General features: G+C 41.9%; 3 protein-coding genes across 3 annotated transcripts; 2 read left to right on the top strand and 1 right to left on the bottom strand.

The window, feature by feature from the left end:
• The first annotated feature begins 369 nt into the window (after window positions 1–369).
• Window positions 370–6,046, top strand: LOC311361655 (HUWE1-associated protein modifying stress responses-like). Its single transcript, XM_084481611.1, has 5 exons — window positions 370–729; window positions 1,668–1,748; window positions 2,531–2,598; window positions 2,749–2,959; window positions 3,103–6,046. Exons 1-5 carry the CDS (start codon window positions 534–536, stop codon window positions 3,426–3,428), a joined length of 882 nt encoding a protein of 293 aa, XP_084337737.1. The 5' UTR covers window positions 370–533; the 3' UTR covers window positions 3,429–6,046.
• Window positions 6,047–6,183: 137 nt separating this feature from the next.
• dctn5 (dynactin 5) lies at window positions 6,184–9,405 on the bottom strand. The gene is made up of 6 exons (XM_084481627.1): window positions 9,235–9,405; window positions 8,867–8,935; window positions 8,636–8,754; window positions 8,372–8,483; window positions 7,712–7,814; window positions 6,184–7,588 (listed from the first exon to the last, which is right to left on the bottom strand). The coding sequence occupies exons 1-6, from the start codon at window positions 9,280–9,282 to the stop codon at window positions 7,491–7,493; spliced, it is 549 nt and encodes a 182-aa protein (XP_084337753.1). The 5' UTR covers window positions 9,283–9,405; the 3' UTR covers window positions 6,184–7,490.
• A 553-nt stretch (window positions 9,406–9,958) lies between these two features.
• Window positions 9,959–15,919, top strand: dus1l (dihydrouridine synthase 1-like). The gene is made up of 14 exons (XM_084488843.1): window positions 9,959–10,047; window positions 10,664–10,916; window positions 11,412–11,520; window positions 11,725–11,775; window positions 11,870–11,982; window positions 12,113–12,195; window positions 12,305–12,408; window positions 12,863–13,010; window positions 13,472–13,568; window positions 14,354–14,448; window positions 14,762–14,928; window positions 15,061–15,098; window positions 15,239–15,314; window positions 15,666–15,919. Exons 2-14 carry the CDS (start codon window positions 10,680–10,682, stop codon window positions 15,809–15,811), a joined length of 1,464 nt encoding a protein of 487 aa, XP_084344969.1. The 5' UTR covers window positions 9,959–10,047; window positions 10,664–10,679; the 3' UTR covers window positions 15,812–15,919.
• The last annotated feature ends 62 nt before the right edge of the window (window positions 15,920–15,981 follow it).

Here is a 15,981-nt window from a genome sequence, read left to right as displayed (position 1 = left end):
AATTGTTTTTATTTGGTGGTTTTATCCTTGTCTTTGTGTCATTAGCTTAATGGAAATGTGTGGAATATGTTCGATTAATGTAAATAATTATTAAGCACATTTGATATGTCGAAAATAGTGGAAAACGGTGTAATTGGTCACAAACATGCAGTCTCTTAGTTTAGACTATAAGCGTTCGTGTTTTCTGGAGAGGATCTTTTGTGTCATTTCGTGACGGGCGCCTCAATGGCCCAATCAAATCTGTATCTGGATGTCCAGACCCGCCCTGTACAGCGCAACTCCAGCCAATTACCCGTGAAGGGGTGGGCTATAAGCCATAGCGTGTTCGTCAGCCGTATATATACCCCAGTGTCTGCAAGTAAAAAATAGTTGAGGCTCTTTGCTGATAATAGGAGAGTCTGATTATTGTTGATATAAACAGTGAAAACATTAATAACCGTAATGAATTTAAGGACTTAAATGTACATAATCCGAAGGCCTATTTTTATTTTTCGACATTAAATAATACATTTCTATAAGGTTTGGGGTGGTAAATGGAGGAGAAGAAGGAAGACGGAGACTCGGAGATTCAGGAACACGGACCCGAGCATTGGTTCTCAAAATGGGAGCGGCAGTGTTTGGCCGAAGCGGAGCAAAGGGAGCCAAACGAAGAAGAGGCCGATAACGACCAAGAGAAGCTATGGCATCTCTTTCAAAACTCTGCTACTGCTGTTGCACAATTGTACAAAGGTTATAGTCCGTTTTTTGTGTTTACTACCATAGCTAGCTTTTAGCTAGTTTCAGCAGCGCTAGCAAGCTAGCCACACACTACAATTTACGTCCACTTGCAATAGAAAGTCAACTAGGCTAACCAGCTAGCCTGTGATGTGTAGCAGCTGACTTTGTCAAAGCTAATTTTAGCTTGCGTTAGCAATATTCGGCGCTGTCCACCTTCTTAACATCGTATTGCTGTATTGCTTACGTTAAACAGTTCCCCAACAGCGGTCAACGTATAACCAGGTTGCTGTTACAACTTTGACCACTATTGTGGAGTACAACAATATAAAACACTGTTTACCAACGCTTTAAGTATCCGGCTAAATTACAAAATGGCGATGGTAACAACAATCATTGCTACGCGACATTGCTTACTGACAGCTTGCCCTGGTACATTTCGTATCGTCTTATTTTCAATTAGACGTCGCGTTACTTGGCTATTTGAATATTCTAGCCAGATTAAATGAATGTAGGCTTTGAAGTATGTTGATGACTCAAAACGGAAACGTTTGACGATACTTGGTACATTCTCTGCAACGTACAGCTAGGGTTAGAATCGAACAAAATGGCGAGGAAGTTGTCTGTCTCTTGTGGACAGACCAAGATAAACAGTCTGTATTTCATTCTACCCGGTCAGCCAATCCAGCTAAACTAAAAGCAATACTTGTAAGGGCAATATTCATAGATTGCAGTAAACTTCTCAAGCAACCCGCTGAGTTTCCCATCTAGCACACAGTCTGTGCATTCAAATGTTGCAGAAAAGTATATTCAACGTAGGCTCTCATTGAATAAACTTCATGTTTTGATTTTGTCCGTTTGCCCTTTTATAGTATTGGCAAAATGTCTACAGGAAAAAATATTTTCAATCTGTCCCTTTTCAGACATCATTATTTACTTCCCGTTCCCCACAGATAGAGTATGTCACCAACAAGGTCTGTCGTTGTGGGTGCCATTTCAGAATGCTGCTACAGCAGTAACCAACCTCTACAAAGGTAAACTTTTTGTTTTGAATATCGATAACCCTAACCCTTCTATTTTAGCTGTATGCATGTTTCATCCCTTTGGCTTCACAGTGGCAACTGCCCCAAACTTACCACTTTAGACGGCTAAGGACATAATCGTATATAACAATGTTTTGTAATCCAGGAGATTAAATCATAATATTTGTATCTGCATGTATAAAATGACTTTTAGTCAATTATAAATCAACAGTGCTGTAGGTAAGATTTGAGAGCAAGGTTTTATAACTAAACCAAAATAAAGTCCCTGCCCTCTGCTCTGCCGCTCTACTTTCTCTGCCATTGAGAAGTGTCTCGTTAGAAGCACCTTAGTTGACAAGCAAAATTCATTCTCAGAAGCAATCAAGGAATGGATGCCCAGATTGGTCAGGAATGACCCTAGGGCATTCTAAAATCGAAATTGGGTCATAAAGAGGCAAGTGCAGGCACCTTGAAACAGATTTTCTCTTTGCTAATTTAAGTCACTAATAGCTAATGGATGGCTATGCCATTTCTAACCAATAACGCCAAAATAATATAGTTTTTCTAAAACGACACAAAAGAACGACGCCTCTCTGCTCCCTCCTTAAGTTTCTCCACCATTCAAAAGTGATAGTCAAGCACCTGTGAATGACAAGGCAAGATTCTCTGATTGGTGCAGGAAATCCACACTCAAATGAGCTGTAATCAGTCTTATCAGAATATGAATATGTATAGATGCATGATTTGTAGTCGTTTGTCACATTTTAAGCTTTTTCTTGTTTTTATTTTACCAGAAAGCGTAGAGTCCCACCAGAGAAGCTTTGATCTGGGCATCCAGCTCGGTCACCAACGTCGCAACAAGGTTATTTTCTTCTTTCCATTTCTCCGTCCACAGAAACTGTCAATGCCATTTTGTGTATGGGATTGTAAATTTGAATCTTGTTCAGTTGAGCAAATCATGGTAAGGCATGCACGCAGACTTCTGATAATGGATACTTTGATTTGCTTACAGGATGTCTTGGCGTGGGTAAAGAAGCGCAGGAGAACCATCCGTAGGGAGGACTTGATCAGCTTCCTCTGTGGCAAAGCACCTCCACCCAGGAGCAGCCGAATCAACCCACGGTTGGCCATGCTTGCCCCCAGCCGCGCTAGCCCCTCGCCTGAGACAGGCTCCTCTGTGGAGACGGACCTCCAGCCATTCAGGGAGGCTATAGCTCTGCATGGTAAGATGAGGAAAACCAGCAGGCCTCTCACAATTCTATTGGCAAAGTTTTTAGGGCCATATGGTTTCTGTTGCATCACTAGACTAGAGCTACTTGAATTTGCAGTTCAGCACCGATTTTCCCCCGTCCCCCGTCTCCTCTAGGACTCAGTGGAGCCATGGCTAGTATCAGCGTGCGCTCTGGCCCCCCAGGATCTCCCACCCACGTCAGCGGTGGCGGGGGTGGAGGCAGCATTGGGGCCGGGACTGGCGGCGGGGCTGGACCGGGGACTGTGTGTCGGGGTGGCAGGCGCAACGGACTCCACGACGTGGACCTGAACACTTTCATCGCCGAGGAAATGGCGCTGCATCTGGACTCGACCGGCTCGGCATCGGCCGGGGGAGGCGTGGGTGCCAGAAAACGAAACTCCACCCAGTGTAGTGATGTCATCACAGACTCACCGACCCACAAACGTAACCGGATGCTCTAATTGGACGGGCAGCTCTGCGGGCATGGGTGCAGATGCCATGGCTTTGGTGTGGAATGGATGAGCTGAAAACAAACTCGATGGGCTTTTAGCGAATCTGGGGCTGGAACAAGCCAATAGGATGTGTCAGTGTCTTTTTTAATTTATGAGGCTGAATGAGGTTCCCTGTCTCCCTTCCCCTACATCCTGCTGTGGAGATCGCACTCTGGGTTTTTAAATTGACTTAAGAATAAAGGGTGCTGATTGAGATGCATAAAGTCTCACTGAATGTCCAGATTAACACGACTGAATGGAGCAATCGGAAAGGAGAAAATAAAAGGGACGTGTTTGGCCTCGAATAGCGAGAAAGGTAGAGTGGGCAGGACGGCCCCTGACTGCACCATGCCCAGTGCCACTCCACCTTCTCCTGATTATTAACCGGACAACCAACACCTACCCACCCTCTTAAGGATGTAAACTCCACCTATCAAGGACATCATGGCTGATGTTTCACTCTGTGATGCGGTAGTTCTCCAAACCAACAGAACAACCAGAACAACATGTAGGCAGTTCCATCTCATCCATGTTCCATTTTATCTCCTTTTTTGTATGGCTGAGTGGCAGGAACTTCTGGTCGTCCGTACAAGTCACCACCATCAAATCTTGAAAATCGACAATGCACGTCGACACTATTGCTCCGATGGGCAGAGAAGAACGCTCTGTGAGCCGGTAGTAGCAAACTTGTCTTCTCGACAGTTGGCCCTCCAGCTACCAAGTGCAGGCTTTGACATTTTATCTACCACTGTCTGCCAAGATACTTCAATACTAGTCATATGAATTTGGCATTGCCAGATTTTTTTCCAACTACCAGTGTTTAACTTTGTTTGTTGCCACAGTTAAAATTCACCTTTTTGTGAATGGTTTATTTTTTAATTTTTATTTGAAGGGTTCGAAGAATCCCCCCCAACATTACAAATGCAGCTGCTGGTTTATGTGACTGTGTGAATATTCAAAATGAGATTTGCAATAATGGGATTCTTTGCACTTATCTTTCACCCCTAACTCATGAAAACAGTTAAACTCTTCCATTAGAAATCTGTTGCAGGGTTCCTCGGCCGATACAATGCATTAGGCTTGTTCCTGGCATGGTGGTTGGTTTAGAAGGAACCCTTTGACACGAGTGGTGCCCTAGTTGAAACCACTGCCCAACTCAGCGTAGGCTCAAGTAATCCTTATTGGGAAATAATTGATAAGCAATGCAAAAGAAGCCCAACACCCACGAGTGCTTACCCAACAAACCATCCACTTAATTTATCAAAGCTTTAAGGTGAGGAGAGCAGAAGAGAAAAGTGCATTGGAAAAGTTATGCTAAGATACTTGTCTTAGTATAAAAGGGAGTACATAGGATGGATTTCCAAGAAAGTTTTGCCGTAACAAACTGATTAATGGCTGTATGGCGTGCTGAAATCAAAGCGTTGTCACGGAACCAACGAAACCTCAGAAGACCTGAATTCACAAAGATTAAAAAGTATGCCCTAATCACACGTGTGCAGTGCAACTTCTCATCACGCAATGCTATTATATATTTATATAATGTCAATGCAATGCCATTTTAACGCCTCATACAACGCCCAACTTAAGAAGACTTGTTTAATTCCCTTCAAAGATTATATCTGGTACATGCGATTTGTTATTTTATTGTATGCCAAACTTGAACTGGTTACATGTTGATCAAAATATTCAATGCATGTTTAGGCTTTTTGTAAATCTATCATTATTGCATAATAGCAAATAAATCTGGTATTAAATGGAACATGGGAAGTGATCATGTTACTGAAAATATGTTGGCACATGCTGTGAAGGGATCTAGACAAGTAAACTTGAAATGGTTCGTTGCAGGATACAGATGCCTCATTAATGGTGTCTAGCAACCAGTAATGAAACAGGACAGAGGTGCAATTTTATGAATTTTTGCCATGAAAATCATTTGTGTGTGTGTGTGTGTGTGTGTGTTACAAAGTGTAGAATCATGCTGCTTAAGATGATGCTATGCTAAAAGGAGGATTGAATCTAGAAGAGAATTCCAACAGGGCATTTGATCTAGCTGTACTTGGGTTTAATTGACTGTTAAAACACCATGGCATGACCTTTGATGTTCAGTTACATCCATCAAGCTCTTGGTACATAGTTCAAATTTAACATTTTTCAAATAGTAAATGGGGACATACGTACAAGAAGCAGCTGTGATTTACACCCCCTGAAGTATATAGAGAATATCTACTGTCACAACAGGTTTTTCATAATAGGGTTTTAGCATCTGTTCAATTAACACTTGCCTTCCTGCCCATGCCCACTAATGACGCGGGCAACAGATTTTATTTCCTATTTTTCACCTCCCAGAACCAATCAGATGTCTTCATCACATGTGTCCCTAAAAGGCCCACTCATGCCACGACTCTCTGGAGCCAACACTATTATCAGCGCTTTCTTGATACTTATTTGTTAAAAAATATTGCTAATCTATATACTTAACATTTAGGTGTTGGTATGATATATGTTGTTCACATTGTGAAATAAATAAAACTAAACCATTGAATTGCAATTTGATGTACTATGTTTAATAAAAAATGAGGAAAACTCAGGCTTCTCGCTGATTATTGGGCAACTGCAATAAAACACTGAAACCCAGAGTAGGCCTAATCGAGACTTGAAAATCTACAATATTTATCAATGTTCACTGTTGTTGGAAGTGACTTTTCGGATCTTTGTAAATATTTACAATTTATATTGTTTAAAAAAATGTTTATATTGAGTGGTCAATAATCATATCATAACTAGTTCCGATCTTGATAAAAATCCAAAAAGTAGACTTTTACAGTCTATGCTATGGACAGAAGCCACTAGATGGCAGTAGTGCCAACCAATTTCAAAAGCAGTTTGATTTTTGCCTTTAAAAACAAAGCTAAATGTACGTATGCCACGATTCTGTTTTAAATGTACAAACTTGTCAATCAGTTTATACTAGAATGATGATTAAACAGACGAAAACAAAGTGCATAGTCTAATTTACACCAATTGGTATTGAAATAAAACAATGCAAATATTAAATAATTGCTATCTTAAACAATAAAAGACTTCAATAGGAGCAACAAGAGAATATTTTCTCAACAATATCCACTGCATTCCTGTGAGTCATTCCAGATGCTTTAAGGACCCCTATTTTACCACGAGGCACCCTTCAAAAGCCGTTTCAAAATCTGCCCTGCCCTGTGACATTGACATCACGAGGGAGTGTGTACCAAGATTGATGCTGGATAGATCAGTCTACTATCCTGCTCAGTGGATTGCACCAAGTGGTAGGATTGAAATGGCTAATCGCACTCACACCTTAAAATAGGTAAAATAGGGGCCCTTTAATGTGTCAACAATGAAAATGGTTTCAATCTACGTCCAAGTTGTGCCTACACTATGGTTGCAAAATAAAACAGCCCCCTTTACTGGTTGGTCCATAAGTTAAGAAAAGGGCTAAACCTAATACAAGCCTTGCCCCACCAGTCCTCGGTCAACTTTATATCGTATGTGCTACTATTATTCTACTTGCCACTTATCCTCACTTCTGCCCGTCAAATGAATAGACATACAATGTACATTTATATACGTGGCAGGTTTAGAAAGGTAAAGGTCAAGTTAAGCATATAATAAATAACATCCCTTGTTGTCAAGGAAATTAGCAAATCATGAGGGTTGACAGATCAAGTTATACAAATCAAAAAATTTATCATTCTACATGAACAAAAAAAATCAAGCCTTACAATACAATACATACATCAATACATTTCAATGCATAAGTATCGATTCAAAATAAGAGGGGAAAAAACAAGCTCAGGATGACGGCTGCTTTTTAATGCGCTTTTCCTCCAAACAAAGCGCCACATTGACATTACACATTGTGCAAACCACTGCTGCCAAAGGCAACTGTGAGCACTGAAACGAAGCAGAAGTGGAGAGAAGTTCTTTCATTTGCATGTGACTATGGTGTGATTATTCCAAGGTTCCTAGGTTCTTCTGGTGGTGGTGGTGGTTAGATTAGATTTGGCTGAGGGGCAGGAACTTCTGGTAGTAGCTTTTGGTCACGTCTATCATCAGGTCTTGTGTGCATTCTGGGAGCTCCCCAGAGAAGAGCCCTGCAACGGTGGGGTTATGGATATGAGAATGAAACAGGGGTTAGTGTTTGCACGGCAAAAATCAGACTTATCAGACCGCAGTACTTATGGTGAGTGTGTGCGTGAGTGGGTTTGAGTGAAGACCTGGGCAGCCGGAGAATACAGTGAAGGGAGGCACCACGGTTTCAGGGGGCAGCACCGTGTTGTCTAGGATCTTACAGCAGTCTTTCAGCACGCAACGACGGCCCTGCAGGCACCAGAATAAATTAATATGAATATACAGAGGGGGTATATTGCAGCCATTATTTTGTTATTACAAATTACATTATTGTCATAGACAAACACATTATATACATTAAGCACAACAAGTCAAACAATCCACATAGTCCATTTCTATTTGTAATTGGAGCAGCTTCTGGGCAAAGCAAGTCTGTATATCTGCTTGGTTCTCAGAAAATGTTGCATCTAGCAGGACTTGCCTACACTGCTGCTACTGCTTATCGTCACACTGATCCACACAAGGAACCCAGTGTGTCCTCAACGTGACCATCTAAAACCCTCCAACTAAGGTTTTTTTTCTTAATAAGCCAATGCAAGTGTGTCCCCCTATAGTGTTTTAATATAAATTAGCCTACATATAAAAAAATTGTATATATTTAAAAAAGGTGGCAAAATGTTGAATTTTACAAATTAGAATTAAAGAAAAGGGGACTTGGTGTGCAGAAGGTAAGACCTAAGAAGGTAAAAACACATGGATTTATTTTAGGAAAAAAAAAAGTATACATATACATTAACCACACTTACTATGACACAGTTCTTTCCAATGTGAACGTAGGAGCCTATCTGAGCGGCATTGACAACACAGTCTTCCTCGATGAACACATGATCCCCTATATGCAGAGGGAAAAAAGCAACTCTGCACGTGGAAAGAAGAGGATGGAGGTAAAAAGGAAAAAGGGAAAAATGTGTTGATTGAGATTGAGTAAAGAGAGACTTGCTGTAAGTTAATATGCAACATCCTCCTGTATTTCAGTACACCTTTAACCAGCACAAAATAGTGTCTCTCACCCTTTGCTGAACTTTTTGAAAGGTGGTCTGATTACGCTTCGGCTCTTGACAACACAATGTCTTCCCACCCTAACATTGGCCAAATCACCTCTGATGATGCAGTCGTTCATTACAATAGTCTGGAGAAAGGAGAAAGACACATATATCTTGTTAAAGTCACATGCTTCCATGAGGTCTTGTATCACTTACATATTCATTTGTGGGCTCAGATGTTTTCTTGTTCATACTCACTTTTCCATTGAGTACAATGTTCTGGCTCCCACATAGCACAGACTGTCTGCTCACTTTGTTGCCCGAAGCCTGCAAACAGGGAAACAACCATGAAGAACCAACCGACCATGTTCGATATTCATGCATTAAGCATATGTTGAATGAGCAACATACCAAATACTTGAAGGTTGTATATATATATATATATATATATATATATATATATATATACGTATATACATTTGCATATGTATCTACCACCAAAATAGCGACATCTAACACAACTAAAAATGTATTTGTTCAACGCAGAATACTGTCAGTTTTATAGAGCTACAGATGAACTAACCCATAAAGAAATAGCTATATCAAATGCTGGACGACAACATTACCGTTTCAATATATTCTGCTTTGTTATACAGGATTTCAGATAATTCCATATCGATGTATTTGTAATGGGATGAAGCTAAATGATATCGGTGATCTTCTAATAATAACAAATAGTATTATACTCTGAAATGTAGCTAGTGTTAATGTTTTGCGTTGCAATAACCGCTCCCTTCTTCCGACAGGAGTGTGACGTGACCCTTCTTTGGTTCCGGAACACAATCCAGTACTCTATCCGTTTGTAGTTTTTTTTCCTTTCTTTCCACAACGATCATTTATTGATATTAAGAGAATTTTGTCTCGTTTTTAATAATGTATGATCGACACATATAGTTTTGCTCTTTTTTTTTAAACTGAAAGTTTTCATGCTATTATGGTTTATAACTGTTTTCATATGGGTAAGTTACCATCAGCCCATTTTCAATTATTTAGTAGTTTGAAATAAAAATAAAACACTGCTTAAATGTCATATATGCATATAGGCCTACATATAAACGTATTAAGAAAGTAAACATATATCAGAGGCTTGTTTAGTTTGTAGCCTTATAAATGCAATTTTAAAAATCGTAGATTCATACTAAACATATAAATCAAGTTTATGTTTGGTTTGAACCATAGAATGGACTGTTTAAAGTTGAAACCATACGTGTGAAAAACAGTTTCAATGTTGTGCTCCTCGTGGACTGAAAATTGGTTGTGCTGTTTGTTTCCTATCGGTAACATTTGAACGCTACACTCTTTGGGAAAACTCATTTGGAAAAGGCTGAATGCTGCAAGTTAAAAAGCCACTGCTCACCCTTGTGCCACCACTAACACAGGTAAATACTGCTAGACTACTATATTTAGAGAGAGAGAGAGAGAGAGAGAGAGAGAGAGAGAGAGAGAGAGAGAGAGAGAGAGAGAGAGAGAGAGAGAGAGCGCGCGCGCTATATATAGATATAGATACTAAACGTATTATGTTGATAATAAAATGAATCACAAGTCTTTAGTGATGAACATTATTGATTTGTTTGTTGTTGACTGTTTTATTATGAAAGCTATCTCTGCGAGTTTTGCTTCCTCTTCAAGTCATCATGTGCTCACCTCGTCCGGTGTGGCTATCGCTAACATCTGAATGAGGAATAAATTGTTATTGTCAACCGTATACGTATAACGTACTTGATAACGTATTGCTGCCCTGTGAGCACAGTTGCAAGGAGTAGAACATGTATATAAGCTGTCAGTCGTGTTTTGAACGCAGAACAGTCAACCCAGAATCATTTTAACTAGAAAATGAAGCGTGCCTCATGAACATTAAAAAGCGACATATCGTTGACGTTATCTGTACTCAAACAATACGTGAGGCTACTTGGGATTGTGGTTTATGTATAAACTATTCATTGTGTGAAATCTGTCCAACAAAAAAAAAAAACTCCTTTACTCCTTTCCATCAAGGTGCAAGGTTTCCGTGATGCCTAAACTCCAAGGGTTTGAGTTCTGGAGAACGACACTGCGAGAGGCACGGTATGTTGTGGCACCAATGGTGGACCAGAGTGAGCTGGCATGGCGCCTGCTGAGCCGCCGTCATGGGGCACAGCTCTGCTACACTCCTATGCTGCATGCCCAGGTGTTTGTGCGCGATGCCAACTACAGGAGGGATAACCTCTATTCCGAGGTCTGTGCAGAGGACCGACCCCTCATCACACAGGTTAGTATCAACAGAAAACGTACATTTACATGTCACCCACCAGTACCCCCTAATGGCTGAGCTTGGTCTCTCGCCAAAGAAGCACAGACTATAGAATCAGTACACAAGTTAACATTCATGAGAAACATACGGGATAATATAACAAACTCGATCAGGCTACATCAGCACCACTAAACAAATGAACAAAGGCCAAATTACATTCTCTGACACCGACTTTCATCCTGGGAAAATTGGCAATCATGGAAGATGTAGACTAACCTCCCACCCTCCCCGACCTCACCTGATGCAGGGGACATAGATCAACATAACAGAATATCCCTCAGGAAACAATACAATACACTCACCATTATAATCAGTTTGTCAACATCATACACACTGTAACAGTTTAGTTAACTAAGCACAAGCACTCTTGGCCATGTGAGGAGGGTTTTCCTCACACTCTACCACTTTTGGTACAGACAATCTTGTGTGTGTGTGTTGTGCTTTGTGTTTCAGTTCTGTGCCAACGACCCAGAGGTCTTCCTGAAGGCGGCACTACTGGCCCAGGATCACTGTGATGCCATCGACCTTAACCTGGGCTGCCCTCAGATGATCGCTAAGAGAGGTACTCCCAGCGACACTCTGCGGTCCCCTGCGCTCCGCTCCGTAGGACCAAAGCCGTGTCTTTTGGGCTAGAAGCCCTGCTAATACTTTAGTAGCATGTTGCCACGACCAACTGAAACGTACCTCGCCATAGTGCCTGTAAGAGGATTTATGGATATGAATTGATTGAGGCCCAAGTGTATGATTTGAGGATGCTCTACTCTAGGGCACTACGGGGTTTTCCTCCAAGACGAATGGGATCTGCTGGAGAAAATGGGTGAGTTAAGACTCCGGAGTGTGAACCAATGGCAGTTGTGATGGAGGATGATCAGATTAATGGTGAACATTTGATCTGCTCGATTGGCTCATAGTGAAGTTGGCCCATGAAAAGCTGTCTGTGCCGATCACATGCAAGATCCGTGTGTTCCAGGACGTAGAGAGGACTGTGAGCTACGCACGGATGCTTGAGAAAGCAGGGTGTCAGGTATGGAAAGTGCTAGAACATAAAGAACAGAACAAAATGGACATACTGTATTTATAACTTAATTTTATTTACTATAATGAAACCCAATTGTTCTGCAATTTCAAATGAGAGCAATTCCACCCGTTTTCAGTTACTGACGGTACACGGTCGCACCAAAGACCAGAAAGGCCCTTTGACGGGGATCGCCGACTGGGAACACATCAAGGCCGTACGGTGAGTCATTTCTGTACAAAATGTACAAGTTTTGGTCTTCCAAGCTGGCCCCTGCCTGCTGACACACGCATGAATCTCTTTGCTTTGTTTTTGGATTTCTTTCCTGCAGGAAGGCTGTGAACATCCCTGTGTTTGCTAATGGTAATATACAGCATCTGAGTGACGTGGAGCGATGCATCCAGGAGACGGGGGTCCATGGCGTCATGAGCGCAGGTGAATTATTATTATTGGGGGTCGTATCCGTAGGAATCCTGTTTGTTAGTATGACCCACACTCACAAGCTTAGTGTCAGAGGATCCAGCTTCTCATGGTCTACAACCTTCCCCATTGGGACAATTGCAATTCTCTCATAGATAGTGCCTACTTACTACTACTTACAATATGTTTCCATTTCCCCCGATTAGGTTCAAGTCTGTCCGTAGCTCAAAGAGTAGCACTTTGCCTGAGGTTGTGGAGTTTTTACACTCTCATTAATGACTATCAAAAGAAAATTGCTGGCGTTCCATGAAAGATAGTTGGCTGCATTTTCGAACCAATTGGTCAGCGACGACCCGGGACAGTCTCCAATATTAATTGGCTCATACAGAGGCAGGCAACTAGAACCAGATATTATCAAAGCACATTACACTCACCAACAGCTGATGGATTCATCCTTTTTTTCTTTCAGAGGGGAACCTCCACAACCCAGCGCTGTTTGAGGGAAGCAGCCCCCCCGTGTGGGAGATGGCGGAGGAGTACCTGGAGGAGGTTAAAAAGCATCCCCCCAGCACCCTGTCCTTCGTGCGCGCCCACCTCTTCAAGCTGTGGCACCACACGTATGTAAGCCTGAGTTGCAAGAATGATGCATGCCAGCGTTTGATGTCGCGTCTATTTTTTCCCGGTTGCCAGAACAAACATGAATCCAAGAAATAATAAACTAGGCCTTTGACTTCAATATAGCTCCCAGTACTACAGTGTATTATGCCTCTCTTCCTCTCCACACTGAGGCCATTTTGCGCTCCTGAAAGCCGGATACCTATTCACCTTTCGCTGACATTAGGTGTAGGAGCCTTTGTAACTCTCTCCTAGTTCCTAATCTGAGCTGAAAGTACTTTTAGTTATGAATAAATCTATAGCGCAATGCCTAGGAGTAACTCTGAGCGGCTTGGCAACTGTGTGTGTGTGTGTGTGTGTGTGTGTGTGTGTGTGTGTGTGTGTGTGTGTGTGTGTGTGTGTGTGTGTGTGTGTGTGTGTGTGTGTGTGTGTGTGTGTGTGTGTGTGTGTGTGCGCGAGACAGACTACAGATCCATCAGGACCTCCGGGAGGAGCTGGCCAAGGTGAAGAACATCGCGGGGCTGGCAGAGGTCAGCAGACAGCTGCGACTGCGTTGCCAAGTAAGAGAACACCTGCCGTGAAGAAGCGTGGCTTTGAGTACCCTGGGGCTGCAATCCACAGCGATCAAAGTGGATGCAAAGATCAAAGACACTTTGATCCGCTCCTTAAAGAGCAACTTGCAGGGGACGTATCTAGCTAATGGAACAGTACATTTTACATCAGGGAATTTGAAATGCATCTGGACTTGTTTTTGTAATGTTATGTGCACACGCAGACCAAAGAAGAATTTAGTGTGATTATTATAATGTGTGCGCGAGTGCTTATGGTGAATTTGTGTGGAGATGAGGATGGGGATGGGGTTCAGGATGGATAAATGAGGGGATTGTGGTCCAACCCATTCATTTCCAAATGGGGTAATTTCAGACCTGGAACACCAAATGGACTAAACCACTCAAAATCAGCAATTGTATCTATTCAAATACCTAGTGTGGAGGAAAGCATAAGGGCTTGAGGCAGTTGAGTCAGCAAGTTGAACCACTGTGTCCGGAGCTTGGAGCCTCGAGTCCAATTCAACATTCGTTAGTTATTATTTCTGTAGCACACTCTGTCCTCTACAGTCGGAGGTTCCTTGAATATATATATATATATATATATATATAATACTAATACTGATGAGGCTGTATAGTTTGTAGAGTCTTAAAAAAAGTACAAAATTGTGATAAATGGGTTTGCTACATACTTCCCCAATGTATAAATGAAGTGGCTATCCTGCATATGACTAACCTACATGGTCCAGGCCTCCAAGATGATTATAAAGGTGTGACATTGTGTGCTGTCAATGCAGGAGGAAATCGCCAAAGAGAAGGAGGGGATTGCGGTGAGGCCGCAGGGGGACCTGCCCTTCCCCCACTGGAGGTGCCAGCCATACATCAGACCCACGTTAGTCTCCCCCTCCACGCAATAGTTACTCATTTGGTATCATTCAAATGTAATGTTCATCGTCTGTGGTCCCAAAGAGCCACTTGACTCTTGCTTTCCGAGCCCTATAGCCTTTTGGTTATATTTGGATTATAATGCTGACATGTGTGCTACATACGTTTATACCCTTACATGGGTAATAATTAGTCTCTAAATAAGTTGTGATGATAGAATTATCCATATGAAAAGCTTGGTACAGAATATGAAAACAAAACATTGGAAAAGAAAGACAAATGAAACGGAAAGGCTACATTGATCTTCTTTTTGTCCTCAGGCCTAAAGAGTTGGTTCCAAATGGTAAAAGCGAGGGTTCAGAGGTGAGGAACACAAGTCAGAAGAGGGCGCTGGAGGACTCTGACGGGACGCCTGACACTCTCTCCAAAAACAAGCAGAAGAAACAGGCCCGCAACCCCTACAAAAACTTCTCTCTGGATCTTAGGCGTGAGTCCAGTCTCCCCTTGGTGTAACGCTTATAGATAATGCATGAGGCCAGAGTTTAACTTGAATCATATTGGCAAACTTAAGTTCATGCAGTTGTTTATACATTTTGCTTTTCTCTTTTCATCCCTGCAGCAAAGTACTTGAAATGTGAACAGTGTGGGAACCCAAAGGTAAAGGGATATACGTTTTTTTAACTATAGATACGTTTGGAAAAGGCACAGAATAATTGTGTGTATATGTGTTAAAAAAATGGAATATGTGTACCTGAGCATGGGTTGTAATATGAACCTAACAGTGTTTTCCTCCTCAGGGAAACAAGTGCGTCTTCGACTTGTGTCGGGCCTGCTGCAAGAAGAAGTCCTATAAGGAAGTGGCCGACTGTCCAAGTAAGTGCTCTAACACACACACAACACACACAAATACACAGTGGGCGTGTCATTATACCAGAGTTTAGAAACTCTGGATTACAAAGAACTGTGTTGGGCAAATGGCACATTCGATTTTACAATAAATGTTGTGATATTTAGAAATTGATAATAATTCTAATATGCATAAATAAGGAATAATAATTAACAATGCCAAATGGGACGATTTCATTCCATGTGACCTGACACTTTCAGTATTTGGTGGTATCCATTTTCTTCTCTCCTTTTATGTCATTAGCTCAAGTAGTTACTTCTTGACCGACATAGAAATGTGTTTATATTTGATTGATTGTCTGCGTGTGCACCACCTAGGCCACGGACTCCGGTTCAAGACCAAAGCGGGCCGACAGAGGGCTGAGAAGGAGAAGGAGGGGGGCCCGCAGGAGACGGAGCCCCACGATGGCCCCCAGGTTCTCCCAGAGACACAGAACACAGAGCAGGGCCGGGCGGACCCCTAGGAGCCACACACGTCAATAAGGAGCAGACGATTCACTCTGCACTCCCTTTCAAATTCATGACATTATATTATAATTTCCCAGATTATGGCTATAAATCTGTTACACATCGTTCTGTGGACGTCTTTTATTTCTTTGTTTGTTCATTTATTGAAAATGCCAAAAATCCCTAT

Source organism: Micromesistius poutassou (assembly GCF_964030765.1).
Source record: "Micromesistius poutassou genome assembly, chromosome: 1".
NCBI classification, from domain to species: domain Eukaryota; kingdom Metazoa; phylum Chordata; class Actinopteri; order Gadiformes; family Gadidae; genus Micromesistius; species Micromesistius poutassou.
This window is presented reverse-complemented; position numbering and strand designations above follow the sequence as displayed.

Bases quoted from the DNA above. Each gene is read 5' to 3' on its own strand.
- LOC311361655 (XM_084481611.1), top strand. From the start codon at position 534: ATGGAGGAGAAGAAGGAAGACGGAGACTCGGAGATTCAGGAACACGGA. The intron at 2,599-2,748 runs GTTATTTTCTTC...ATTTGCTTACAG, and splicing joins GTCACCAACGTCGCAACAAG to GATGTCTTGGCGTGGGTAAA. The intron at 2,960-3,102 runs GTAAGATGAGGA...CGTCTCCTCTAG, and splicing joins GGAGGCTATAGCTCTGCATG to GACTCAGTGGAGCCATGGCT.
- dus1l (XM_084488843.1), top strand. From the start codon at position 10,680: ATGCCTAAACTCCAAGGGTTTGAGTTCTGGAGAACGACACTGCGAGAG. The intron at 11,983-12,112 runs GTATGGAAAGTG...ACCCGTTTTCAG, and splicing joins TTGAGAAAGCAGGGTGTCAG to TTACTGACGGTACACGGTCG. The intron at 14,929-15,060 runs GTGAGTCCAGTC...TCATCCCTGCAG, and splicing joins CTTCTCTCTGGATCTTAGGC to CAAAGTACTTGAAATGTGAA.
- dctn5 (XM_084481627.1), bottom strand. From the start codon at position 9,282: ATGGAATTATCTGAAATCCTGTATAACAAAGCAGAATATATTGAAACG. The intron at 8,936-9,234 runs GTAATGTTGTCG...CCCTGTTTGCAG, and splicing joins AAGCAGAATATATTGAAACG to GCTTCGGGCAACAAAGTGAG. The intron at 7,589-7,711 runs GTCTTCACTCAA...CCACCGTTGCAG, and splicing joins TGTATTCTCCGGCTGCCCAG to GGCTCTTCTCTGGGGAGCTC.